At 45.8% G+C, this 27651-nt stretch overlaps 1 protein-coding gene across 1 annotated transcript; it reads left to right on the top strand.

The window, feature by feature from the left end:
- The first annotated feature begins 475 nt into the window (after positions 1-475).
- dync1h1 (dynein, cytoplasmic 1, heavy chain 1) lies at positions 476-27651 on the top strand. Its single transcript, XM_079286618.1, has 77 exons — positions 476-773; positions 1638-1725; positions 1949-2122; positions 2230-2485; positions 2607-2793; positions 2886-3157; positions 3268-3495; positions 3636-4289; positions 4445-4867; positions 5003-5182; positions 5293-5442; positions 5574-5720; positions 5918-6058; positions 6258-6434; positions 6539-6649; positions 7067-7186; positions 7298-7537; positions 7703-7858; positions 7950-8063; positions 8152-8262; positions 8355-8564; positions 8690-8836; positions 8950-9116; positions 9192-9365; positions 9525-9879; positions 9974-10168; positions 10258-10540; positions 10663-10763; positions 10944-11103; positions 11265-11505; positions 11686-11869; positions 11961-12173; positions 12356-12594; positions 12708-12864; positions 12962-13186; positions 13310-13540; positions 13672-13812; positions 13976-14209; positions 14312-14518; positions 14650-14771; positions 14886-15051; positions 15211-15374; positions 15505-15634; positions 15764-15897; positions 16361-16475; positions 16563-16724; positions 16858-17072; positions 17166-17370; positions 17456-17629; positions 17794-17913; positions 18109-18229; positions 18748-18943; positions 19683-19800; positions 19894-20109; positions 20205-20417; positions 20510-20637; positions 20769-20922; positions 21032-21178; positions 21341-21491; positions 21621-21874; positions 22039-22173; positions 22256-22350; positions 22442-22616; positions 22739-22814; positions 22937-23097; positions 23182-23293; positions 23395-23579; positions 23708-23821; positions 23970-24140; positions 24265-24482; positions 24586-24689; positions 25634-25842; positions 26051-26204; positions 26380-26522; positions 26661-26829; positions 26950-27074; positions 27222-27651. The coding sequence occupies exons 1-77, from the start codon at positions 524-526 to the stop codon at positions 27348-27350; spliced, it is 13923 nt and encodes a 4640-aa protein (XP_079142744.1). The 5' UTR covers positions 476-523; the 3' UTR covers positions 27351-27651.

Below are 27651 nucleotides of genomic sequence, written 5' to 3'. Positions count from 1 at the left end.
AATGCATGACAAATGTATACACTAATGCATCCTTTTGTGAAAGCAGGAATCTGCAAAAAGTGCACTGATGTTAGTGCTGGTCAAATTCTGACAAAAGTTGTGATTATCCTATTTAACATATAACTGTTTATTATCACTGAATTAGTAATACCAATATTAAAGGCTTATAACTTTGTTAATTTCAACTGTGGAGGATTTATAGCTGCATCATTGGAGGTAACTCCCTTTCTCCCTCTATCTGTCAGACTGTATTTAACAAAATGAGAAAAGAATAGATTTGTTCAACTGCATTGTGGGTACTGTAGTATTCGGTGTGTATTCCAGTGAAATACCAAACCCCTGAACCACAAGTACCACAATCCATTGCGCGAATAAACCTGACTGCCACGGGTGTGGCGTTTTGACAGCAGCAGTCACAGCGTCTGAACCAACTCGGTCAGCACCACTGCTAGCTACATAACGTGAGCCTCGTTTCTTTGTTCACTTTCACACAGCTAACGGTCGTAGTCGACCACTTCAAACAATGTCCGACGGTGGGGGGACGGAGGAAAACTCCGGCACCATGGAGGTGTCGACCGTTCAGACGGTCGCCGATACCTCGGTGCTGCAGAAGCATATGAGAAAATTGGTACCGCTGCTCCTGGAAGATGGCGGCGAGGCCCCGGCGGCTCTGGAGTCCGCCCTGGAGGAGAAGAGCACCGTGGAGCAGATGAGGAAGTTTCTGGCCGATCCCCAAGTTCACACCATCCTGGTCGAGAGAAGTACACTCAAAGGTAACGATAACGATGTTAGTTAATGTTTAGCTAGCGTGCTATCTTCGCCACACTGGTGGGGACGAGACAACCGAGCCAATGACTACACACTCGCATGAAAGTGGTCAATAGCTAACGTTATGATTTTAAGGTGTGATACTAAGTTGAGCTGCAGTTAATGCATATTTTCGTTTTGTGTAGTGTAGAATGAATGTACGTTCGCGTTTTGTGTTAATGTTGAAATGCAGGTTATGTATAAACTACATTAAAACTGTAACAGTGCTATTAATAACACAAGCCCCGCTTAAAAAGAACAAGCACCATAACCATCTAAAATTCAAAGATAATGACTCCTTTGTAAGAAGTGCAAGTCATGTTGTGCGCACCTTCTCGGGGTTCTAATCATGTGAACCAGCGTGTGTCAGTGAACACAGGATCTTCAGTTTTCCTCCAGGCGAGTTAATCCTGAGCTACAGAGCCGCTTTGCCCTCCCTTATGTTTTATGAGTGCTAAACCTTGACCTCTTGATACTGCACATGCTCAGCCTCTGCCTCTGAGTCCGTAGGTTTTGGGTTCCCAGTCTATCCAAGAATACTGATGCTGCAATGCAGAGGGTGCAGTTTCCTTTTCCTACAGTCAATGACCTCACTAGTAAAGAAGGGTGGGAACAAAGATGGATGCATGTCAGATTGCACTGTCATCCTAATTGTACATGGCTTATTATACTCTGATGAACTTGACTACTGTCTGGCATCCAAATCATTTATTTTTACAATTAGAAGCAATGTTATCTTATTGGCCTTACTGCTTGGTGCATGTAATTGATTACAGTGTGGCTGATTTTTTTCAGTGAGGAATTCAGTGAGTTATTTGTTCTTCACACAGAGGATGTTGGAGATGAAGGAGAAGAGGAGAAGGAATACATCACCTATAACATCAGCACTGACATACACTATGGGTTGAAGTCCAACAGGTAAGTGATGCATCTAATGCACTGAATTAGTATGAATTACTATACGCTGACAATAAAACATATATATTGTGCAGCCCTACACTGTACAGAGGTCTGCTTTTTCAGTCATGTAATTGTATGTGATGTAATTGTATGTGATTTAAGTTATTTGCTGCATAGCACTCAGCTTCCACTTGAGTTCTGTTAACCGATAACTCGGTCTTTTTCTCCCCCCCCCCTGCAGCTTGGCGTTCATCAAGAGGACAATCGTCATTGATGCAGACAAGCCCATTTCCACCCAAGTTCGAGTTATAACCTTGAGTGAGGATTCTCCCTATGAGACACTCCACTCCTTCATCAGCAATGCTGTTGCTCCTTTCTTCAAGTCCTACATCCGTGAGTCTGGCAAGGCCGACAGGTAATCTTCAAAATGTGTCTATGTTTGAATCAGAAAAAAACTGGATCATGAACTCCGCATTGGAGGAATAATGTAACACACTATCCTCTCTGTCCTACCTTCTCTAGAGATGGGGATAAGATGGCTCCCTCGGTGGAGAAAAAGATTGCAGAGCTGGAGATGGGCCTTCTCCACTTGCAGCAAAACATTGAGATTCCTGAGATCAGCCTGCTCATCCACCCCATCATCACAAACATCGCCAAGCAGTTCTATGAGCGTGGGGAGAAGCCTAAGGTCACTGACTTTGGCGACAAAGTGGAGGACCCGACCTTCCTAAACCAGCTGCAATCTGGAGTCAACCGCTGGATCAGGGAGATCCAAAAGGTAAGAGGCTTTCCTATATTTCTATCTCAAATTTCATGTCGTCACAGGTATATAAAAAAATACTTTCTCTTAAACTCGCCACTGGGTTTATTTTTTTTCCTCCACCCGCCCTTTTTATCAGGTGACAAAGCTCGACCGTGACCCAGCTTCAGGCACAGCCTTGCAAGAGATCAGTTTCTGGCTGAATCTGGAGAGAGCGCTCAACAGGATCCAGGAGAAGAGAGAGAGCCCCGAGGTTCTGCTTACTCTGGACATCCTCAAACACGGCAAACGTTTCCATGCTACTGTCAGCTTTGATACTGACACTGGTGAGTGACAACCGGTCCAGACAGTTTTTCATTACCGGCAGTAATTTGATACGGTGTGATTAATTGTTTTATCCTTTCTCTGCTTCTTCCAGGTTTGAAACAGGCTGTGGAAACGGTCAATGACTACAATCCTCTGATGAAGGACTTCCCTCTCAATGACCTGCTCTCTGCTTCAGAGCTTGATAAGATCCGCCAGGCCCTGATGGCCATTTTCACTCACTTGAAAAAGATCAGGAACACCAAGTACCCTATCCAGAGAGCACTGCGTCTAGTGGAGGCCATCTCTCGGGACCTGAGCTCCCAGCTCCTCAAGGTGTTGGGCACCAGAAAGCTCATGCATGTCGCCTATGAAGAATTTGAAAAGGTTGGTGCGGCTGGGTCTCCAGCATGAACTATAACCTGTTTATCCCCCCCCAGAAGTAGTCTCAAAACATTCTAGGTCTTTCTAAATGTCCTTTTTAACTTCTGCTACAGGTGATGGTGGCATGCTTCGAGGTGTTCCAGACCTGGGAGGATGAATATGAGAAGCTACAGGTTCTTCTGAGAGACATTGTGAAGAGAAAGAGAGAGGAGAACCTGAAGATGGTGTGGCGTCTGAGCCCAGCTCACAGGAAGCTCCAGTCACGTCTGGATAACATGAGACGTTTCAGAAGGCAGCACGAGCAGTTGAGGGCCGTCATCGTCCGCGTGCTGAGGCCTCAGGTAAAACACCGTCAGCATCTGTAATGGCCACGCTTGAACTGACCAGCATGTCTTGCCCTCATTCCCTTATTTCATGTCCAGAATAATATTTGGTTTTGTCCACAGTTGATTGAGATTGCTTTTAAAATTTGTATCCCCAGGTTTCTGCCTTGCCACAACATGCCCCCGGAGAGACCGTTGAGCCTCAAGATATGAAGGTAGCCGGAGTTCTCTTTGATGCCGCTGATGCCAACGCTATCGAGGAGGTCAACCTGGCTTATGAGAACGTCAAAGAGGTCGATGGTCTGGATGTGTCTAAGGAAGGCATGGAAGCCTGGGAAGCAGCCATGAAGCGTTATGACGAACGCATCGACCGCGTTGAGACCCGAATCACTGCCCGCCTGCGTGATCAGCTGGGAACCGCCAAGAACGCCAACGAGATGTTCCGCATCTTCTCCCGCTTCAACGCTCTTTTTGTGCGTCCCCACATCCGCGGTGCCATCCGAGAGTACCAGACCCAGCTCATCCAGCGCGTGAAAGATGACATCGAGTCACTGCACGACAAGTTCAAAGTGCAGTACCCTCAGAGCCAGGCCTGTAAGATGAGCCATGTCCGAGACCTGCCCCCTGTGTCCGGCTCCATCATCTGGGCCAAGCAGATCGACCGTCAGCTGACTGCGTATATGAAGAGAGTTGAGGATGTTTTGGGAAAAGGCTGGGAGAACCATGTGGAAGGGCTGAAACTGAAGCAGGATGGAGATAGCTTCAGGGCTAAGCTCAACACTCAAGAGATATTTGATGACTGGGCTCGCAAGGTATGAAGCTGATCATAGACATTAATATAGTGTTGCATTTTTCTCAAATAGTTGAAGAAATGTTCTAGTTTTTGCCTCTTGCGGTGCAGTTTTCATTGTTTGTCAACGCTTCTCCTGTTTTTAAATATGTGTCACTCCTTTCTTTTGTAAATCAGGTGCAGCAGCGTAACCTTGGTGTTTCTGGCCGCATCTTCACGATTGAGAGTACCCGTGCCCGTGGGCGCACGGGAAACATGCTCAAGCTTAAAGTCAACTTCCTCCCTGAGATCATCACCTTGTCCAAAGAGGTCCGCAACCTCAAGTGGTTGAGCTTCCGTGTTCCTTTGGCCATCGTCAACAAAGCCCACCAAGCTAATCAGCTGTACCCATTTGCCATCTCTTTGATCGAGAGCGTGCGCACCTATGAGCGCACTTGTGAGAAGGTGGAGGAGAGATTCTCCATCTCCCTGCTGGTGGCTGGGCTTAAGAAAGAAGTTCAGGCTCTTGTTACTGAAGGCATCACTCTCGTCTGGGAATCCTACAAGCTGGATCCCTATGTTCAGAGGCTGGCAGAGACCGTCTTCAACTTCCAGGAGAAGGTCAGAGTGTCACTATAAAATGGTTATATACACAAGTACAGACTCTCCTCAGTAACGTTTTTAGAATGAAACATTTAATTGTATAATTGCCCCAAATATATATTCTAATGTTGTTTTTTCTGCTGTATTTTTCAGGTGGACGACCTCTTGCTGATTGAGGAGAAAATTGATCTTGAGGTTCGCTCTTTAGAGACTTGCATGTTCGAGAACAAGACCTTCTCTGACATTCTCAACCGAGTCCAGAAGGCTGTGGACGACCTCAATCTCCACTCCTATTCCAACCTGCCCATCTGGGTCAACAAGCTCGACATTGAGGTTGGCACCACAAAGCAATAAAAGGATTATTTGATTCAGAATGGAAATACTTTGAATATTTCAACCGTTGGTTCTTTTTACATGTGGTTGGTCTTTTTCTTTCGTCATAGATTGAACGTATCCTGGGAGTTCGTCTGCAGGCGGGCCTTAAGGCCTGGACCCAGGTGCTCCGTGGCCAGGTGGAGGACAGAGCTGATGTAGATATGGACACAGAAGCTCCACAACTGAGCCACAAACCTGGCGGGGAGCCCAAGATCAAGGTAGCCATTGTGACTGTAGTGACTCTGTGTTGCGTTATGCCATGTTTTGTTTTAATGACTATGCATTTCTTTTAAAATCTTGAAAACCTTGGATTCCTGGACACTGCTCACTATGATATTACTTTTCCCAGAATGTTGTCCACGAGCTGAGGATTACTAACCAGGTGATCTACCTGAACCCACCGATTGAAGACTGTCGCTACAAGCTCTACCAGGAGATGTTTGCCTGGAAGATGGTCATCCTTTCTCTTCCCAGGATTCAGAGCCAGAGATACCAGGTAGAGATGTTTGAATGGTTATGGTAGTCGGGATGGGACTACCACTGCAGAAAGCCACGATAAGAATGCATGCCTGATTGTCTGTGGTAAACTTAAAAGGGACAAGCTACTTTTAAGCAAAGTTATATTTTATTTGAGTTAAAATATGATATATGGAGGGACATATGAATCTTATTGCACTTGTACTTCCCCACCAGGTGGGAGTCCACTACGAGCTGTCAGAGGAGGAGAAGTTCTACAGAAATGCCCTGACCAGGATGCCAGACGGCCCTGCAGCCTTAGAGGAGGCCTACAATGCAGTTGAAGACATTGTCAACGAGGTGGAGCAGTATGTCAAGGTAAGAGACCTTTTACAGTGCGTTATCATACTTACAGGTTTACTTCTGAAAGTTGGTTACTTTGTTGGAGGAGCTGCTTTAAAGAAATCAAATGCCAAATAACTGTTTCCTTCCTTGTATACCAGGGCTGTGTTTAATATTATAAATGTGCATAATATACACTGTCATGTGCTTAGCCATCTCTTTTCTTTGCCACCAGGTGTGGCTGCAGTACCAGTGCTTGTGGGACATGCAAGCTGAGAACATCTACAATCGTCTGGGTGAAGACCTCACCAAGTGGCAGGCCTTGCTGGTCCAGATCCGCAAAGCACGTGGAACCTTCGACAACGCAGAGACGCGCAAAGATTTTGGACCTGCGGTCATCGACTATGGCAAAGTAATAATGATCGAGAGTTATAGATGCTTCATTTTGAAAATATTTCTGAAGCAACAATCTCTTAGCAAAAAATGAAATGTTCTTTGTTTTGTGCCTGCCAACAGGTTCAGTCCAAGGTGAACTTGAAGTACGACTCCTGGCACAAAGAGGTGCTCAGCAAGTTTGGCCAGATGCTTGGCCAGAACATGCAGGACTTCCATTCCCAGATCTCCAAGGTAATATATAACAATCATTTACTATAATATGCATATAAAATGTCTTTTGAGCAGGTTAGTAACTAGTGGTGTCACGGATCACGGATCGATCCGTGATCCGTTCGGATCACCCCTCACGGTTCGGATCACTCGTGAACCGCGGATCAACCGAGTATTTTTATAAATTGTTTTACAGTGTAATCATCATAGTGTGTAAAGTTCTACTGTTGCTGTTCCTTTTCAAGTAACAAGTCCCCGAATATCAATGCAGTGTCAGTGAACAGATATAAAGCAGTAGTGTGTTCACGTGAACGGAGCAGATTAGAAGCATATAATTTTGTGATCCGTGACACCCCTATTAGATTTCCTAGAGACACTGATCGGATGATTCTTCCCTGAATTTCTCATTACCTTTTATTTTTCTGTTTCTTTAAAAAGTCCCGTCAAGAACTGGAGCAACACTCTGTGGACACAGCTAGCACCTCAGATGCTGTCAACTTCATAACTTATGTCCAGACCTTGAAGCGCAAGATTAAACAGTTTGAGAAAAATGTGGACGTAAGTGCTCTCAAACATTCAGTGTTCTTTCATTTACTCTTTTGTATCACCGCATGCTGCAGGAAATCTAGTTTAGGGTTCTAATCGAATTCTCCCTACTTTTACTTGTAGTTGTTCCGTAATGGGCAGCGTTTGCTGGAGAAGCAGAGATTCCAGTTCCCTCCAGCTTGGCTCTACATCGACAACATCGAAGGGGAATGGGGTGCCTTCAGTGACATCATGAAGCGCAAGGATACTGCTATCCAACAGCAGGTGGCCAACCTGCAGCTAAAGATCGTCCAGGAGGACAAAGCTGTGGAAAACCGCACTACTGACTTGCTCAGTGAGTGGGAGAAGACCAAACCAGTTGCTGTAAGAGATATTAGATGATCCTATGTGCAGTCAACCCTATTTTATACTTTCCATACAAACCACAGCTGTGGAAGCATTTCCTGTTGTGACTGAAATAATTCATCAAATCTTTTTAAACAGCATGATTTGGCTTTTTTTTAATGTCTAACTGATGTGTTTCACCAGGGTAACCTGCGTCCAGAGGAGGCTCTTCAGTCCCTGACGATCTACGAGGGCAACTTTGGACGTCTGAAGGTTGAGAGGGAGAAGTGTGCCCGAGCCAAAGAAGCCCTGGAGCTCACTGATACGGGCCTGCTCAGCGGCAGTGAAGAGAGGGTGCAGGTAATGCCAGCAAACGTTCCCATGAAAGCCTTTTAAAACGCCAATCAAAGACAAAGTAACGGGCAGCCTAATCTTTTCTTTTGACTTGTAGGTGGCACTAGAGGAGCTGCATGACCTGAAGGAGGTTTGGTCTGAGCTGTCAAAGGTCTGGGAGCAGATCGACCAGATGAAAGAGCAGCCCTGGGTGTCTGTCCAGCCTCGTAAGGTAACAAATCCACAATACTGGTTGACATCATGGAATCGCTAGAATGAAATTCTTAGAATATAACTATTCTGTTGTTGGTGTTTTGTAGCTTCGTCAGAGTCTGGATGGTCTTCTGAACCAGCTGAAGAACTTCCAAGCAAGACTGAGACAGTACGCTTCCTACGAGTTTGTCCAGAGGCTGCTTAAAGGATACCTGAAGGTATGGCAGATATACTGAGCACACATTTTTAACTTGCAAGAAAATGTGAAAAATGGCTTATTAAATTCTCTACTTGTTCCTTTTGTCACCAGGTTAACATGTTGGTGATTGAGCTGAAATCAGAGGCTCTGAAGGACCGCCACTGGAAGCAGCTGATGAAGCGTTTGCATGTAAACTGGGTCCCGTCAGAGCTGACCCTGGGACACATCTGGGATGTGGACCTGCAGAGGAATGAGATGGTGGTGAAGGACGTTCTCCTGGTAGCCCAAGGAGAGATGGCTTTGGAAGAGTTCCTCAAACAGGTGAAGAGATATAGATATAGGTATATGTGATGCTATTAGGGGGCAACTGGAAGTATTTTTTGTATGATTGTAAAAGACTGGCTTGTAGTCCTACTCATAATACTTTTGTGGTTTTTGGTCCTCAGATCCGTGAGGTGTGGAACTCGTATGAGCTCGACCTGGTGAACTACCAGAACAAGTGTCGTCTGATAAGAGGCTGGGACGACCTCTTCAACAAAGTCAAAGAACATATCAACAGCGTGTCCGCCATGAAGTTGTCTCCATACTACAAGGTAAACAGAACTACTTTACTGTTACATTCAGACAATACCGTAAGATTTTACAAATATGTATGTTTTTTTTAACTGCATCAACACCATGCTCTCCTCCTTTTTTTCCCTCCCAGGTGTTTGAAGAAGATGCGCTGAGCTGGGAGGACAAGCTGAATCGCATCATGGCTCTGTTTGACGTCTGGATTGACGTCCAGCGTCGCTGGGTCTATCTGGAGGGCATCTTCACCGGCAGTGCTGACATCAAACATCTGCTCCCGGTTGAAACTCAAAGATTCCAGAGGTAAACAAAGTACCCTTATTTTTACACAATTTATTTCAACGAGAATTGACTAATATGTCCCCTTTTTTTCCACAGTATCAGCACAGAGTTCTTGGCATTGATGAAGAAGGTGTCAAAGTCTCCTTTGGTGATGGATGTGCTGAACATACAGGGAGTGCAGAGGTCCCTGGAGCGACTGGCTGACCTTCTGGGGAAAATCCAGAAGGCCCTCGGAGAATACCTGGAGAGGGAAAGATCTTCATTCCCCAGGTGAGACAATGACAGGCGACGAAGGGACTCTGCATTGTTGTCTATGTGCATTTTAAACACAAAACTCGAACAAGACGTTCACGGTAATGTTAAATATTTGGAATCACTGTCATTTATTCATACAGTCATTTATTAACTATCCTTAATCGATCTTTCCAGGTTCTACTTTGTGGGAGACGAGGACCTGCTTGAAATCATTGGCAACAGCAAGAATGTGGCCAAACTGCAGAAGCACTTCAAGAAGATGTTTGCTGGTGTTTCGAGCATCCTGCTCAACGAAGACAGCACCGTGGTGCTGGGAATCTCCTCCCGCGAGGGTGAGGAGATTGTCTACAAGACACCAGTCTCCATTACAGATCACCCCAAGATCAATGAGTGGCTGACGCTGGTGGAGAAGGAGATGAGGGTGACGCTGGCCAAGCTGTTAGCCGAGTCCGTCACAGAGGTCACCGCCTTCAACAAAGGCGACACCGTTGACCTGAGCCAGTATATTAACTGGATTGATAGTTACCAGGTTGGTATTGAGAGCATTTATTCTACACACAGTTATTCAACATGATGGAAATCAGTTGATGTAATTTCACTCGATCTGTTTCCTCTCTTCACAGGCCCAGCTGGTGGTCCTGTCCACGCAGATTTACTGGTCCGAGAACGTTGAGTCTGCCTTGACCAGTATCTCAGGTGGTGGGGACATTGAAGTCATGCAGGTAGTGCTGTCAAATGTGCAGGCCACCCTCAACGTGTTGGCTGACACCGTACTGATGGAGCAGCCTCCACTCCGCAGGAGGAAACTTGAGCACCTGGTTAGAGGCCATTTTCTTTCATATCATTTTTAAAAGAATGTTGTCAAATGAAAAGTGTGTCTGAAATCCCTCTTCTGCTCTTATCTCAGATCACCGAGCTGGTGCACCAACGCGATGTGACCAGGACTCTGATCAAGAACAAGATCGACAACCCCAAGTCCTTCGAGTGGCTAAGCCAGATGCGCTTCTATTTTGACCCCAAGCAGACAGATGTCCTGCAACAGCTGTCCATTCAGATGGCCAATGCCAAGTTCAATTATGGCTTTGAGTACTTGGGTGTCCAGGACAAGCTCGTCCAGACCCCTCTCACAGATCGCTGCTATCTCACCATGACCCAGGCTCTGGAGGCCCGCCTTGGAGGGTCACCATTTGGTAAAGGAGGTTTTTTTTGTACCCATAAGAAGTGTGTGTGTGTGTGTATATATATATATATATATATTTTTTTTTTCAAGAAATTAAAAAACAATTGACTTGACTGTTTGTTCTCCATCTAGGTCCTGCTGGCACAGGAAAAACTGAGTCAGTGAAAGCTCTTGGTCACCAGCTGGGCCGCTTTGTCCTGGTCTTCAACTGTGATGAGACATTTGACTTCCAGGTACATAACTGCACACTGATTCTTCGATCTTAGGTTTTGTTTTGTTTTTATAGACAAGACAACAACGAACATTGAGAGATCAGTGAACCATTTACACATCATGTGACTAAGGATTTAGCTGTTCATGATACTGTTCATTTCACTTAACAAATCTCTTGTTGACTTTCTTCTTTTATTTAGGCCATGGGTCGAATCTTTGTGGGTCTGTGCCAGGTGGGAGCATGGGGCTGCTTCGACGAGTTCAATCGTCTGGAGGAGAGAATGCTTTCTGCCGTCTCACAGCAGGTCCAGTACATCCAGGTGGCCTTGAGGGAGCACAGCAACATCAACAGAGACAGGAGTATGTTTACTATTTGTGGAAACAAAGACAATTCCATGAAATAGCTTTCCTCATACTCCAATTAAATAATTCATATTGGGACAGCAAAGCAGTGTGTCACCATTTGTTAAATTTAACATGGGAACTGCATTGTAAATACGTACACATCTGTCTACCCTCAGGCGTGCCAGTCACCACAGAGCTCCTGAACAAGCAGGTGAAGGTGAGTCCAGACATGGCCATCTTCATCACCATGAACCCCGGCTACGCTGGCCGATCCAACCTGCCCGACAATCTGAAGAAGCTGTTCCGCAGTTTGGCCATGACCAAGCCCGACCGCCAGCTCATCGCACAGGTCATGCTCTACTCTCAAGGTTTCCGCACAGCTGAGATCCTCGCCAAAAAGATAGTTCCCTTCTTCAAGTATGTACTGTTTCTGCAAAATTAACATAGATTGGGAGAATTTTTAAAAGGTCTTCCCGCTCTAAATTCATCCCATGATCTCTACTTGCATCTTATTTGCTTTTATGTTTTTATTGTGAAGTACTTTGTAACTTTGTTTTGAAAAGTGCTTCATAAATAAAGTTATTATTATTATTTCAGGCTGTGTGATGAGCAGCTGTCATCCCAGAGTCACTACGATTTTGGCCTCCGAGCTCTCAAGAGCGTGCTTATCAGTGCTGGAAATGTCAAGCGTGAGCGCATCCAGAAGATCAAAAGGGAGAAGCTCGAGCGTGGCGAGGTGGTTGACGAGAACGACATCGCTGAGAACCTTCCCGAACAGGAGGTATAGATATTACACATTGTAGAACTTGAAGTGACGTTAGAATTTAAGAGGCTCAAACGGTTATTTCACTTGGTCTGTCTTGTTCCTGTAGATCCTGATCCAGAGTGTGTGCGAGACCATGGTTCCAAAGCTGGTGGCGGAAGACATCCCTCTTCTGTTCAGCCTGCTTTCGGATGTCTTCCCTGGAGTCCAGTACATGCGTGGAGAGATGACTGCTCTGAGGGAGGAGCTGAAGAAAGTCTGCGCGGAGATGTACCTCACCTATGGAGATGGTGACGATGTGGGCAGCATGTGGGTGGAGAAGGTATGTAGCTCAATTTAATCAACATATATCTTATTGAATGTGCCCATAAATAATAAGTGATATAGCCCTGCCATCTCCGAGAGACACAAGTCCCCAACAGGGCTAGGGTCTAGTATTCAAGGTGTTTGCATAGTGAGTAGTTACTCTAATTTTCTGAAACTTTATCATTCATCCCCTTCCAGGTGCTCCAGCTGTTCCAGATCACACAGATCAATCATGGTTTGATGATGGTGGGACCCTCCGGTAGTGGTAAGTCCATGGCATGGAGGGTACTGCTCAAAGCCCTAGAGAGGCTGGAGGGAATTGAGGGAGTAGCCCACATCATTGACCCCAAGGCCATCAGCAAGGACCACCTGTATGGAACCCTGGACCCCACCACCCGTGAATGGACCGATGGCTTGTTCACACACATCCTCAGAAAGTGAGTTCTGTAACACATTTCATTGTTACGGGTTTAAATCAACTCTGCTAATCTTCATCTTGCTAAATAGGACTTTTTTAAAAATAACTAATATTTTTTTCCTTCAATTTCAGAATCATTGACAATGTTCGAGGTGAACTGCAAAAGCGTCAGTGGATCATCTTCGATGGTGATGTTGACCCCGAGTGGGTTGAAAATCTCAACTCGGTCCTGGATGACAACAAGCTGCTCACCCTGCCCAACGGAGAGCGTCTCAGCTTGCCTCCAAATGTAAGAGCACAGACCTTCAAACTTTTTCTGCTTTTATTTTAGTCTAAACTGGTGGAAGTATCCTGTATTGACCTGGAATTATTCCCCCTCTCTCCAGGTGCGTGTGATGTTTGAAGTACAGAACCTGAAGTATGCCACCCTGGCCACTGTGTCTCGCTGTGGTATGGTCTGGTTCAGTGAGGATGTCCTCAGCACCGACATGATCTTCAACCACTTCCTGGCTCGCATTCGCAGCATCCCATTGGACGAGGGAGAGGATGAAGCTCACCGGCAGAGGAAGGGCACAGAAGACGAGGAAGAGACTGCTTCACCAATGTTGCAGGTAAACGGTGTTTTCAAAAAACTAGACTTCCTTAAGAAAGGAAAATGGCAGCAGTTCATTAAAGAAGAATATTTGATGACATTTCTTCTTTACTTCTTGTCCTGTTGCATGTTCCTACACTAGATTCAGCGTGATGCTGCAGCTGTCCTGCAGCCTTACTTCACCTCCGCAGGCATGGTGATCAAGGCCTTGGAGCATGCCTCCAAGTTGGAGCACATCATGGACTTCACCCGCCTGCGCTGCATGGGTTCCCTGTTCTCAATGCTGCACCAGGCCTGCCGTAATGTGGCGCTCTACAACAACAATCATCCTGACTTCCCCATGCCCATTGAACAGTTGGAGAGATACATGCAGGTAATTCTGCTTCCTGCTCTCCATATAACTGAAAGACGCACACATGTCTTGTTGTTATATAACCTTAATCACTGAAAAAACACAAACATTTTCTTAAAGCTGATGCATTTTGTCGCATTATCTCTATACAGAAGTATCTGATCTACGCTGTGCTGTGGTCCTTTTCTGGTGACGGACGACTGAAGATGAGGGCTGAGCTTGGAGAATATATCCGTCGCATCACCACTATACCACTCCCCTCTGCTCCCAATGTCCCCATCATTGACTATGAGGTACAGCCTCTTACTCTTACTACAGATATTGATCGTTCTCTTGAGTAAATTTAAAATAAAATGTTTGATTCTTCGTACCTGCAAGTCACTGAGAGCAAACCAAAACTACAGCAGTCTTGTGATTTCAGAAGGACCATTGCATCGTATTCTTTGTATTGTGCAGGTGTGCATCTCGGGTGAATGGCAGTCCTGGCAGGGCAAGGTGCCCCAGATTGAGGTCGAGACCCACAAAGTGGCATCCCCTGATGTTGTGGTTCCCACTCTGGACACTGTTCGCCATGAGGCTCTGCTTTACACATGGCTGGCAGAGCACAAACCACTGGTGCTGTGTGGACCTCCCGGCTCTGGAAAGACTATGACTCTGTTCAGCGCCCTCAGAGCCTTGCCTGACATGGAGGTGAGAGACTGGATAAAAACAAATTATAAGTCTTTAAAATCAGTTGCACCTGAGCTTGTAACATTTTGTAATTTCCAAAATTTTTCTCCAATTCTCTGCCAGGTTGTGGGTCTGAACTTCTCCAGTGCCACCACCCCAGAGCTGCTGCTGAAGACCTTCGATCATTACTGTGAGTACCGTCGTACCCCCAACGGTGTGGTCCTCTCCCCTGTCCAGCTGGGCAAGTGGCTGGTGTTGTTCTGTGACGAAATCAATCTTCCCGACATGGACAAGTACGGCACACAGAGAGTCATCACTTTCATCAGACAGGTATGATTTTTATTTTCCCTTGTTGTAGTTTGCAGCAACATCCAGGTGTGCAAACTGAAATCATTGCAGCATAAAACTTGGTATCCCTTCTTGTATGTTAACAGCTCCACTGTGGTGTTCTTTCTTTGCAGATGGTGGAACATGGAGGTTTCTACCGCACCTCAGACCAGACTTGGGTCAAATTGGAGAGGATCCAGTTTGTTGGGGCTTGTAATCCTCCCACTGACCCTGGCAGAAAGCCTCTCACACACAGGTGCGGTAACCAGAATGATTAGAACAATAATATAATTGATAGCATGATGAAAAAAGAATGATTGTAACATTGCATATGACAAGCCCTAACAGTGGTCATGTGTGCTGTCTCTAGGTTCCTGCGTCATGTTCCTGTGGTGTACGTGGACTATCCAGGCCCCGCCTCTCTAACCCAGATTTATGGAACCTTCAACCGTGCCATGCTGCGCCTCATCCCCTGTCTGCGTACCTATGCTGAGCCTCTCACTGCTGCTATGGTTGAATTCTACACCATGTCTCAGGTAAAGAAAATCACAAAATGCATATAAGAAATACTTTGTGTCATAGGAAACGAGTGTACAAACAACAGATAAAACACATCTTTCACTTTTGATCACTTTTCAGTCCTGTCGTCACACTTATGTTGGCATATCTTTATTCTATCCTTTTTTTCCTATCAGGAGCGGTTTACCCAGGACACCCAACCTCACTACATCTACTCTCCCAGAGAGATGACCCGCTGGGTGAGGGGTGTCTTCGAGGCCCTGCGGCCACTTGAGACTCTGCCTGTGGAGGGTCTCATCCGCATCTGGGCCCATGAAGCTCTCCGTCTCTTCCAGGACAGGTGAGTGAACGTTTCTGAGAGGCTGAAGAATGTCTCGATATGGTCAGATTTAATCTGATAAAAGTGCCACCTAAAAAATGCACGGGTATTTAAATAATGATAATGTGGAACATCTTGAACCTTTATCCAGGCTGGTCGATGATGAAGAGAGGAGGTGGACAGATGAAAACATCGATGTGGTTGCTCTCAAACACTTCCCCAACATTGATAAGACGAAGGCTCTCAACAGGCCAATCCTCTACAGCAACTGGCTCTCCAAGGTAAACTAGAAACAGGTTGACAGTGCTGTGATATTCCTGCTTTGGTAATGATGCTGACATTTTGAGAACTGACCAAGTCTTACGCGGTTCGATTTCCATTTTAACTGAGTTAATCGTTTGTGGATGCAGGACTACATCCCGGTGGAGCAGGAGGAGCTGAGGGACTATGTGAAGGCCCGTCTGAAGGTCTTCTATGAAGAGGAGCTGGACGTCCCTCTGGTGCTCTTCAATGAGGTGCTGGACCACGTCCTCAGAATTGACCGGTGAGTATCAGCCTCTGAAGTGATTGACTTCTCATCTGGTGTTGGTATAGAAAATAGAAAACACACGTTTAATATTGTGATATTTACGTGAAAACGACATATATATATATATATAACATGGCCAAAACCAAGTAGGATACTTTCAGCTCCCTGGCGATCTGTGTCCAGCCAGCTGCCACCTTATTTAGGTTTTTGTAGTGAAGTGAGGAGGATCGAATAAGTAACCCCTCAGTTCATCTTCACGAATCAGCCATTGCTCGTCCATTGCGGTGTTTTCAAAGCGAGCGACAGAAATTAATAGAAACTGGCGTCAAACAAAAGGTCATCGTTGCTAATTAGTGCGTGGTGTCATGGAAGTAATGTTCAAAAATAGGTATCGGATAGTTCGAAGGTGGGGTTTTTTAGAACGAAATTTAAACATAATTTTTGGGAGTTCATTTTAAAATTGTATTTCCTCCTCCAGAATCTTCCGCCAGCCTCAGGGCCATCTCCTGTTGATCGGCGTGAGTGGAGCAGGAAAGACTACTCTGTCTCGCTTCGTGGCCTGGATGAACGGACTTAGTGTCTACCAGATCAAGGTTGGTACAACACAGGCAATTGTAGTGATATGGCTCCAAATATCTTCATGTCTGTATTTAATTATATTCTTGTTTGCGTGTTTTCAGGTACACAGGAAATACACTGGCGAGGACTTTGATGAGGACCTGCGTACAGTGCTGCGTCGCTCGGGTTGCAAGAACGAGAAGATTGCCTTCATCATGGATGAGTCCAACGTGTTGGATTCTGGTTTCCTTGAGAGAATGAACACAATGCTGGCCAACGGCGAGGTACCATTCCCACTTGCTGCCATCATGATCGATGGCAACACTGTCTTTACATTTCTAAGATAAAATATCAATTGTGGTTGTTCACACCTAAGTTTCTAGTTCCTGATATGTTAATGTTGCCTGATCTTTTTAGGTTCCTGGGCTGTTCGAGGGAGACGAGTACGCCACCTTGATGACTCAGTGTAAGGAGGGAGCCCAGAAAGAAGGCCTGATGCTCGACACGCACGAGGAGCTGTATAAATGGTTCACTAGCCAGGTTATCAGGAACCTCCATGTTGTTTTCACCATGAACCCTTCATCAGAGGGCCTGAAGGACCGAGCTGCCACATCTCCTGCCCTCTTCAACAGGTACAGAGACGCGTGCTGAACACCAGCCATGAATTAATCAATACCACCATTACAATGTTAGAATTACAACATGAAAACCTTTCTTTGAATTAGGTGTGTGCTGAACTGGTTTGGAGACTGGTCCACAGAGGCCCTTTATCAGGTCGGTAAGGAGTTCACCAGCAAGATGGATCTGGAGAAACCAAACTACAAGGTGCCAGACTACATGCCCGTCGTCTATGACAAACTGCCCCAGCCACCATCTCACCGCGAGGCTATTGTCAATGGCTGTGTGTTTGTACACACGACCCTCCACCAGGTAGGAATGTTTCCACGTTTGCAGTTGTGGTGAATGAGGCGGTTGCGTGGTTATACTTCACAGGTTGTTTTTTGTGTACACGCAGGCTAACAACCGTCTGGCTAAGCGAGGTGGTCACACGATGGCCATCACTCCTCGCCACTACCTGGACTTCATCAACCAGTATGCCAACCTGTTCAACGAGAAACGCAGCGAGTTGGAGGAGCAGCAGATGCACCTCAACGTTGGTCTCCGCAAGATCAAGGAGACTGTAGATCAGGTGAAGTAACTTATAATTCTAATACATTTAATGCCAATTTTATGCCCGCTATTTCTCAAAACCTAAGAGTTTGGGCTGGACATGATGGTGTGATATTTGTCTGTTTGTCAACTGCTGCTTGCTGTTGTCTGACTCCCCGCTTGAACGTGTGCCTCCTTATCAAGGTGGAGGAACTTCGGCGTGACCTGAAAATCAAGAGCCAAGAGTTGGAGGCAAAGAACGCTGCTGCCAATGACAAGCTGAAGAAGATGGTCAAAGACCAGCAGGAGGCGGAAAAGAAAAAGGTACACAGGAAGGACTTTAACTCTTAGCTCTAGAGGGAGAAGAAGAAAAAGAAATCACAATAGAATAATTTCTTCATCTTTTTGAGACGAGCTTAACCCCTCAGTAATGTTTTAACTTGTTGTCCAGGGATCCAAGTGGCCGTGCTCATTTCGATTGAATCAAACTAAACTATTCTGTTACTATTGTGATTCCAGGTGATGGGCCAGGAGATCCAGGAATCTGTGTACAAGCAGCAGGAGAAGATCAAGGACAAACAACTTAGTGTCAAAGAGGACTTGGACCAAGTGGAGCCTGCTGTTATTGAGGCTCAGAATGGTACAGTGCTATATTCACTCACAGCTGTCTTTATGGTGCATCTGATTTGTTGTCAGTCTCGTGCTGCAAGGATGGATTGTCATTCTGTTTACGTAACAGAACTATATAAATGCTCTACAATATGTGCAATACTACTTTTTTACTTATTTTTGTAGACTAAAAAAGTCAACGGAAGTTAGCTTTGCACTGGTTCCCTCGACAAACAGCCGGTGGGATTTTTCAATTGGATTTTTGCAGAAGATAAGCTCTGTGGCAAACAGACGCTAAAGATATTTACACATTTTGTTCAGCAAGACAACATTTTTTGAATGTTTTTGGCATCTAACCAAAAAAACCATCGACTTTGAGACGAGGGAACCGGAAGTGCAAAGTTATTTCCATGATTTTGGACTCACTCCTGCAGCACTGAAATACAATGTTATCAAATACTCACTTACTTGATCTCTACCTGCTTCCTCCCTTCAATCACTGCCCCTTCCTTGTCATAATCCGCATCCTTGTTCACCTGATGTTGATAGCTGTTAAGTCCATTAAGAAGCAGCACCTGGTGGAGGTGCGTTCCATGGCCAATCCCCCCGCGGCCGTGAAGCTGGCCCTCGAGTCCATCTGCCTGCTCCTGGGAGAGAGCACCACTGACTGGAAGCAGATCCGTTCCATAATCATGAGGGAGAACTTCATCCCCACTATTGTTAACTTCGAAGCTGACGAGATCAGGTGAAATAATAAAGAATGTATTCTGCGAGTGTTCACTAAAGCTCTCTCCCTCTCTGTCTCTGCCTCCCTCTTACCTTTCAACCCTTGAGTCTGTTTCTTTTTGCCCTCTATGCTCCCCTTTCCCTCTCCTCTTTTCTACTTATTTCTTTCAAAACGTTCCTCTTTCCACCTACCTAGCGGTGAGTTCTATTAAGCGGCATCACCTAGTAGAAGTGCGGGTTATGACCAATCCTCCAGCTGCAGTCAAGCTGGCCCTGGAGTCTATCTGCCTTATGCTGGGCGAGGAGTCCAGTGACTGGAAAAAAATAAGACAAGTTATTATCAAGGACAATTTCATCAGCAGCATAGTCAACTTTTCCTCTGAGGAAATGAGGTACCGGTGTCTGAACGTCTGTCTAGTCTTTAATGGAAGCAATCAGTATGTTAATCAAGTGGCACCTGTGATCAGAATTTGATTTTAGGTTTCCTATCGGTTGATTTTTGCTGAATCAGAAAGTGAGCTGATGGTTAAAACGACCACTATCCTTGTTTTAATGGTGGTCATGATTTTGCACTTCTCGCAGTGAAGATGATAGAAATTGCATCCCTTCTTCCACCCCAAACAAAACATAAATGATTTCTGTGCAATATTTCATTTCCTGTGATTCATGATCATCGTTCCACACTTTCACATTGAAGTATTCGACTGTGTGAAGCGCTGCTTTAGTCTAACTTCTTGGACTGTTTACACTTTATCCAGTGACTCCATCCGGGAGAAGATGAAGAAGAACTACATGTCCAACCCAAGCTACAACTATGACCAAGTCAACAGGGCATCTCTGGCCTGTGGACCGATGGTGAAATGGGCGATTGCTCAGGTAATGAAGCCTAAACAATATGAAAATGAAGATGCATTTTTTATTTTTTTTAAAGTACTCATTTTTAAAGTGTATGTTCTGCCTCTCCCCTAGCTTAATTATGCCGACATGCTGAAGCGCGTGGAGCCTCTGCGTAATGAACTGCAGAAGCTTGAGGATGACGCCACCGACAACAAGACAAAGGCAGAAGAGGTGGAGCAGATGATCAGAGACCTGGAGGCTAGCATCGCTCGCTACAAGGAGGAGTACGCCGTCCTTATCTCAGAGGCCCAGGCCATCAAGTCTGACCTGGCTGCCGTCGAGGCCAAGGTAACTGGTCACCAAAGCCCCCTCTCTCTTTCATCCAGTTTAAACCAGAAGTATCTTGCAGCATTTTTCTGAACTCGTGCTCGCTCTCCTCCCAGGTGAATCGCAGCTACGCCCTGCTGAAGAGTCTGTCAGCTGAGAGGGACCGCTGGGAGAAGACCAGTGAGACCTTCAAGAACCAGATGTCCACCATCGCTGGAGACTGTCTGCTCTCTGCAGCTTTCATTTCCTATGCCGGCTACTTTGAACAACAGATGAGGCAGAACTTGTTCACTACTTGGTCTCACCACCTGCAGCAGGCCAACATTCAGGTAGTTAAAGCTTGGATACACACGGCCATCACACCTATATATATCCTAGCCTTTTAGTACCTAAAATGTTAATGCCGTGATTCCCCCCCCAGTTCCGTACTGATATTGCCAGAACAGAGTACCTGTCCAACGCTGACGAGAGGCTCCGCTGGCAAGCCAACTCTCTCCCAGCTGATGACCTCTGCACTGAGAACGCCATCATGCTCAAGAGGTTCAACAGGTCAGTGTCTTTCTCTTCTTCTGCCGATGTTTTTAGGTTTTATTACTGTGGAGAATACCAAGCATTCCTGAGCTCCTTGAGTTGATTTCACTTCCCGCGTTGATCGATTCTATACCATTCCCCCTTTCTAGGTACCCGCTAATCATCGATCCATCAGGCCAAGCAACAGAGTTCATAATGAATGAGTACAAAGAACGCAAAATCACCAGAACCAGTTTCCTGGATGATGCCTTCAGGAAGAACCTGGAGAGTGCCTTGCGTTTCGGAAACCCGCTGTTGGTCCAGGTATGAACGGCTACTTCACAGTGCCGACATTTAGTCACTGTTCAAGGCCTATGTATTCATCAAGGATTTGTTTATTTATAGTCATTTATTGTTATTTTTGCCCTTTAAGGATGTAGAAAGTTACGACCCTATCCTAAACCCAGTGCTGAACAGAGAGGTGCGCAGGACTGGAGGACGTGTCCTCATCACGCTGGGAGACCAGGACATCGATCTGTCACCTTCCTTTGTCATCTTCCTTTCCACACGAGACCCAACGGTCTGTAGATTCACTTAGCTTTTCACTGTAGATTATGTAATGTGTATAAATCCATGAACTACATCTATCGTGAAGAAAAATAGCTTTTGTGAAATGCAGCATTTTCCTTGTTAATATGATTCTACGAGGAAGTTAATCTTTGTTGTATGGTGTTTCTTGCAGGTCGAGTTCCCACCAGACTTGTGTTCTCGTGTTACGTTTGTCAACTTCACGGTGACACGCAGCAGCCTTCAGAGCCAGTGTCTCAACGAGGTCCTAAAGGCTGAGAGGCCTGACGTGGACGAGAAGCGCTCCGACCTCCTCAAACTGCAGGGTGAGACGGAAAACGTGCAAACACGATGACGGGGCACAGCTGGGGAGGATGAGGATGATGAGCACTGCATGATGACGAGTTCAGTGAAATTATAATGCCAATCAACAACTGTCCTTCTGTCTCTCGTAGGTGAGTTCCAACTGCGTCTGCGGCAGCTGGAAAAATCCCTGCTGCAGGCCCTCAATGAGGTTAAAGGCCGCATCCTTGACGACGACACCATCATTACCACGCTGGAGAACTTGAAGAAGGAGGCAGCGGAGGTGACCAGGAAGATGGAGGAAACGGATATCGTCATGGCAGAAGTGGAGACGGTGTCACAGCAGTACCTGTCTCTGTCCTCTGCCTGCAGCAGCATCTACTTCACCATGGAGTCTCTCAACCAGGTCTGGACACATCTTAATTGCTCTTACACCCACTCCTTTTTGTTTAGTCTTCTTAATCTCTGAATCTAAATCTAAACACACATGCACACTAAGCTATGCTTCCTAATACTTGTGTACTAGCCAAACAACTATTTAATATACCAATCTTTGTTTTCTTCCTCCAGATGCACTTCCTGTACCAGTACTCCCTTAACTTTTTCCTGGATACCTACCACACGGTGCTGTATGAGAATCCCAACCTCAAGGCAATCAGTGATCATACACAGAGACTCGACGTCATCACTAAGGACCTCTTCCAGGTTTGAAAACAAGAGACTCCTTTTCTTTCGTAATATGATTGTTATAGACATAATTTGCTCATTTGTTGTTTTTTTTATTCAGGTGGTGTTCAACAGAGCAGCCAGAGGTATGCTGCACCACGACCACATCGCTTTTGCCATGCTGCTGGCTAAGATCAGCATTAAAAGCATCACCAGGTGAGATGCCTCTTTTACACTAATGTACGACTAGTGGTCGTATCGCACAAAACAAGGTTTCTCAGTTCTTTTGTTATCCCTCTCTTTCCAGCGAGCCCTCGTATGATGCAGAGTTCCAGCACTTCCTTCGCGGTAAGGAGATTGTTCTGACGGGCATGTCGCTGCCCAAAGTGAAGGGTCTCACCACCGAACAGAGTGAGGACATGGTTCGCCTCAGCCGCCTGCCGGAATTCAGCGACTTGGTGGACAAGGTTCAGGCTGATGAGGTGAGTAATTAAACAGAAGCTGCACGTGAAAAAACGTGCATTTATAAGCATACCTCCTAAATGACTTTCTCTTCAACACATACTGCCTCAGTGATCGTCATTGCTTTCTTTTGTTCCTTCAGCAATTCTTCATGTGGCTTGAGAGCAACACTCCAGATCTGGCTGTTCCTTATCTGTGGTCAGAGGAGAAGCAGTCCAGTGAGTATACAGCTTTGTCATTGTTTTTGCATATGATGCATTTGCAAGCAGATGTTTAATTATTGATTTTAAATGTATATATTCTGCTCTGCTCTTCCCGCTATACCACTGTGCCTGTTCAGCTCCGATTGGCCAGGCAGTGCACCAGCTGTTGGTGATTCAGGCCTTCCGCCCCGACCGCCTGCTGGCTATGTCGCACATTTTTGTCTCAAAGGTGCTGGGAGAGACCTTCATGAACATCATCGAGCAGCCGCTTGACCTGGCCAATATCGTGGATAGCGAGGTAGCAACCAATACTTCAATTGTTTTCTCCCCAGAGGCGTTGTTGTTGAATCTGTGGCTGACTCTCCGTCTCTTGTGTCTGCAGGTGAAGCCCAGCACTCCTGTGCTGATGTGCTCTGTACCAGGTTACGATGCCAGCGGCCTGGTCAGAGATCTGGCTGCTGAGGAGAACAAACAAATCACCTCCATCTCTATTGGTAAGGAAGGAATAAGTATTGACACGACAAATAAGATCCTGACGTCAAAAGTTCAGTTTGGATATTGTTGGTAAATGTTTGTGTTCTTACACTGTACACAGGTTCGGCTGAGGGCTTCAATAAGGCAGACAGAGACATCAACACTGCTGTCAAGTCTGGCAGGTGGGTGATGTTGGAGAATGTCCACTTGGCCCCCGGGTGGCTGATGCAGCTGGAAAAGAAGCTCCACTCCATGCAGCCTCATGCCAGCTTCAGGCTTTTCCTGACAATGGAGATCAACCCCAAGGTGAACCACTCATAAAAAAACATTTCATAATCTTTATAATGAGGCTGTGAGTAAATGATCACTTCTAGCCCCAGAGTTCCCGTTTTGTCTTTCACTCCTAAAATCTAATTTCTGTGATTTCCCGGCAGGTTCCAGTGAATCTGCTTCGTGCCGGTCGTATCTTTGTGTTTGAGCCTCCTCCTGGTGTGAAGGCCAACATGCTCAGGACCTTCAGCAGCATCCCTGTGGCTCGCATGTGCAAGGTCACTTAATCCGGACCTACCAATGCATAAACTCACACTTTTCCACCAAAAGCTTAATCACTACCGTCCATGCTGTTTGCACACATCCTCCATACTGCCGTCTTAATTACTCCTCCCCCCCCCCCCCCCCCCCCATATGTTTCTCCAGGCTCCCAATGAGCGTGCTCGTCTCTACTTCCTGCTGGCTTGGTTCCATGCCGTCATCCAGGAACGTCTGCGCTATGCACCACTGGGCTGGTCCAAGAAATATGAGTTTGGAGAGTCTGACCTGCGCTCTGCTTGTGACACCATCGACACCTGGCTGGACGACACTGCTAAGGTTGGAGATCCTTTCAGAAATCATATGCAGTCCTTTTAAATGTGTCTGCATACGAATCATTTGATTCCAATATAAACAAACCATAAATTCATTCACACACACACACACACACACACACACACAGGGTCGTCAAAACATTGCACCAGACAAGATCCCCTGGGCGGCTCTGAAGACCCTGATGGCTCAATCCATCTATGGCGGCCGCATTGACAATGAGTTTGACCAGCGTCTGCTCAACACCTTCATGGATCGCATCTTCACCAAGAGGAGCTTTGACAGCGATTTCAAGCTGGCTCTCAAGGTCGACGGGCACAAGGACATCAAAATGCCCGACGGCATCCGGTCAGTAGCGGCTTTTCTTCAAATTCCTTTGGTTTAGTGATAGCGAAAGGATGTTTTTCTTGATGAACTTAACCTGTTGAACTATTATTTTGATATGTCACAGGCGTGAGGAGTTCATGCACTGGGTAGAGATGCTTCCCGATACTCAGACTCCATCTTGGCTCGGTTTGCCCAGCAATGCGGAGAAGGTGTTGCTCACCACTCAGGGTACGCCACAGCCGGTCATCTTCGTCACCTGTTCTGTCACAGCAACCGGACCACAACATATCCTGATTCTTCTTCCACTATCCATGTTTTCACAGGGCAGATTATTAACCATCTCTCTCTCTATTCTAGTGTCTTTACTTTTATTTTGACAGGGTGATCTTATATCTTTCCGTCTGCTTTGGGCAGAATACTGTGTGTGTGTGTGTGTGGTGGCAAAGAATGTTATATATCGTAGATATCTATATCTATCTATCTATCTATCTATCTATCTATCTATCACAAGTAGCCCCTAGTCTTGTACATGGTAGTCGTACAGTTCAGCTGTGGAGTTGTAGCCCAGCTGTGGTCACAGCCATCGCACTTTAAAAGGTGCTCTGCCCAAAGGAAGGGTGTGTGTGTCCTCACCCTCCAGCAGCTGTATTTCACAGCCATCATGTCACTTTGCTGAAGTATTATCCTCAGATTAAGATTCAAAGCAACCACACTCCTCCCCGTCCCCTCAATCACACCCTGCCTCCCCGCTTCGTCCCATTGACTTCCTCTCCAAGCTTCCACGATCCCACCTGCCACAGAATCCCACTTCCTCATCTTTCCTCAACCTCATTCCTACCCCTTAGATTCTCTTGGTTATTTTAATTTCTTTTACAGATCTAGTCAGTCAAGAATGTGGTTAATTTCATATTTTGGGAACTATGTTTAATGTTACATTTGATGGAAATATTGCCTGAAGCCTTTTGTGTTTTTCGTCCTACCCAGTATAGTCCTTGTTTGTCCGTCACAACTCTCTTTATGATAAAACAAACCTTTCATTAACACACCCTCAAGGTAAGCGGTTGGTGTCTTTGTTCCACTATTAATTTCGTCTCCCCCTACCTTCCCACCACGGCCTTGTCTTCAACCTCCCTCCCCGCTCACTCCCTCCCTCCCTCCGCCCGGCTGCGCAGGCATTGACATGATGGGTAAGATGCTGAAAATGCAGACGTTGGAGGATGAGGATGACCTTGCCTACGAGACGGAGATAAAGGAGCGCACTTCGTCCACATCTGATGCCCAGCCGGCCTGGATGAGGATCCTCCACACCACCGCCTGCAACTGGGTGCAGCTCATACCCCAAACTGTCAATCCACTCAAACGCACAGTGGAGAACATCAAGGTAATGGCAGGAAAGTGAGGAAAGGTGGAGGCATACAACCGCGAGGTGGTAATTCTAGTTTGTTTCATGACTTAATGTAGACTCATGAGGTGAAATGAAATAAGACACAGGTTTGAATTTCAGCAGATAAATAAATATATATACTTTCTTTTTGTTGCGCCCTTCTGTATTTGATTTGATATCTTTTGTTAAAACACACAAACACCAGGACCCACTGTTCCGGTTCTTCGAGCGCGAGGTGAAGATGGGTGGCAAGATGCTGCAGGAGGTTCGTCAGGATCTGGCCGATGTGGTGCAAGTGTGCGAGGGCAAGAAGAAGCAGACGAACGACCTGCGCACACTCATCAGCGACCTTGTTAAAGGTAAAACCATCTTTAACTCTTTGTTCATGTAGTTCTAACTTGTTTTGAAGTCTGAGAAATTAATATAGGAAAATCACTGCACACTTAAACGCTCCTCTTTGTCGGTCTTGACCAACAAGATGTCTTTGAACAGATTATATTATGATGGAATGAACCTGTTTTTCTTGCTTCCCAGGCATCCTCCCTCGCGGCTGGTGTCGGTACACAGTTCCAGCCGCCATGACTGTAATCCAGTGGGTGGCGGACTTCAGTGAGCGAATCAAACAGCTGCAGCAGATCTCCCAGGGTTCTGCCAGTGGAGGTGCAAAGGAACTGAAGGTACTTTTTAGTTAACCGTTTGTGTACAGCATCAAACAGCTTGTAGCTAAATAGTATGTTAGTTTCCTTGAACGTTGACAGAGCCACTCACGGTACTGGAAATGTTTGCTTTTCTCTTTCCATCTCTTCCTTCTCCAGAGCATCCACGTGTGCCTCGGCAGCCTGTTTGTGCCAGAGGCTTACATTACCGCTACACGGCAGTATGTGGCCCAGGCAAACAGCTGGTCTCTGGAAGAGCTGTGTCTGGAGGTCAATGTCACCACCGCCCAGGGTGCTGCGCTGGATGCCTGCAGCTTCGGCATCAAAGGTCAGACAAGCAACCTAGTCAAATACTCACAACTGTGACAAATGTGAATCCAGTTTATTGGTACCAATAGAACTTTGTGATCAAATATATTTTCTTGCTCACGTTTTCTTTTTTTCTCAGGTCTGACGCTGCAGGGAGCTATTTGTGCCAACAACAAGCTGTCTCTGTCCACCTCCATCTCCACTGAGCTGCCTCTCACTCAGCTTCGCTGGATGAAGCAAAGCAGCGCTGAGAAGAGGCACATGGTATGAACAAGATGTGTACACACACACACACACAACTATTCATCTCTAACGAGTAATCTATACAGTCCGAACATTTATATAGAATGCTGCTGTTAACGGTTGTAATAATTTTGGCTATTCACATTTATTTTGTTCTTGTCCTTGCAGGTGACTCTCCCCGTGTACCTGAACTTCACCAGGTCTGACCTAATCTTCACGGTTGACTTTGACATCGCCACCAAGGAAGATCCACACAGCTTCTATGAGCGCGGCGTCGCTGTCCTCTGCACCGAGTAGACGAAACATTGGTCATTCCTGAGTCTTGATTATTAAACCACATATAATCACTTAAATTCATTACTTATTAATAACAAGTAGTTTGTAGCCTGTTGCATTCCAATATAAAACGTAGTTGTCAACATTCATGGAGCAGTGATTAAATAGTAATTCTTAGTGTTTCTGGAAAGTGTTTAAGAAGGTCGAGAATGTTATCAGGTGGTAAATGAAAGGGACGAAATGTGGAAAAGTTGAAAGTAAAATGTTTTTATGAAGGAAACTATGTTTTTACATTGAATAAAGCCTGTTGGAATGAAATTAA

Source organism: Melanostigma gelatinosum (genome assembly GCF_949748355.1).
Source record: "Melanostigma gelatinosum genome assembly, chromosome: 16".
Classification (NCBI taxonomy): domain Eukaryota; kingdom Metazoa; phylum Chordata; class Actinopteri; order Perciformes; family Zoarcidae; genus Melanostigma; species Melanostigma gelatinosum.
Note: the sequence above shows the minus strand (reverse complement) of the source record. Positions and strands in the feature narration are given on the sequence as shown.

Excerpts from the sequence above, each read along its gene's own strand:
- dync1h1 (XM_079286618.1), top strand. The coding sequence starts at position 524 with ATGTCCGACGGTGGGGGGACGGAGGAAAACTCCGGCACCATGGAGGTG. Across the intron at positions 5,183-5,292 it reads TCAACAAGCTCGACATTGAG|ATTGAACGTATCCTGGGAGT; the intron begins GTTGGCACCACA and ends CTTTCGTCATAG. Across the intron at positions 20,110-20,204 it reads TGGCTGCCGTCGAGGCCAAG|GTGAATCGCAGCTACGCCCT; the intron begins GTAACTGGTCAC and ends CTCTCCTCCCAG.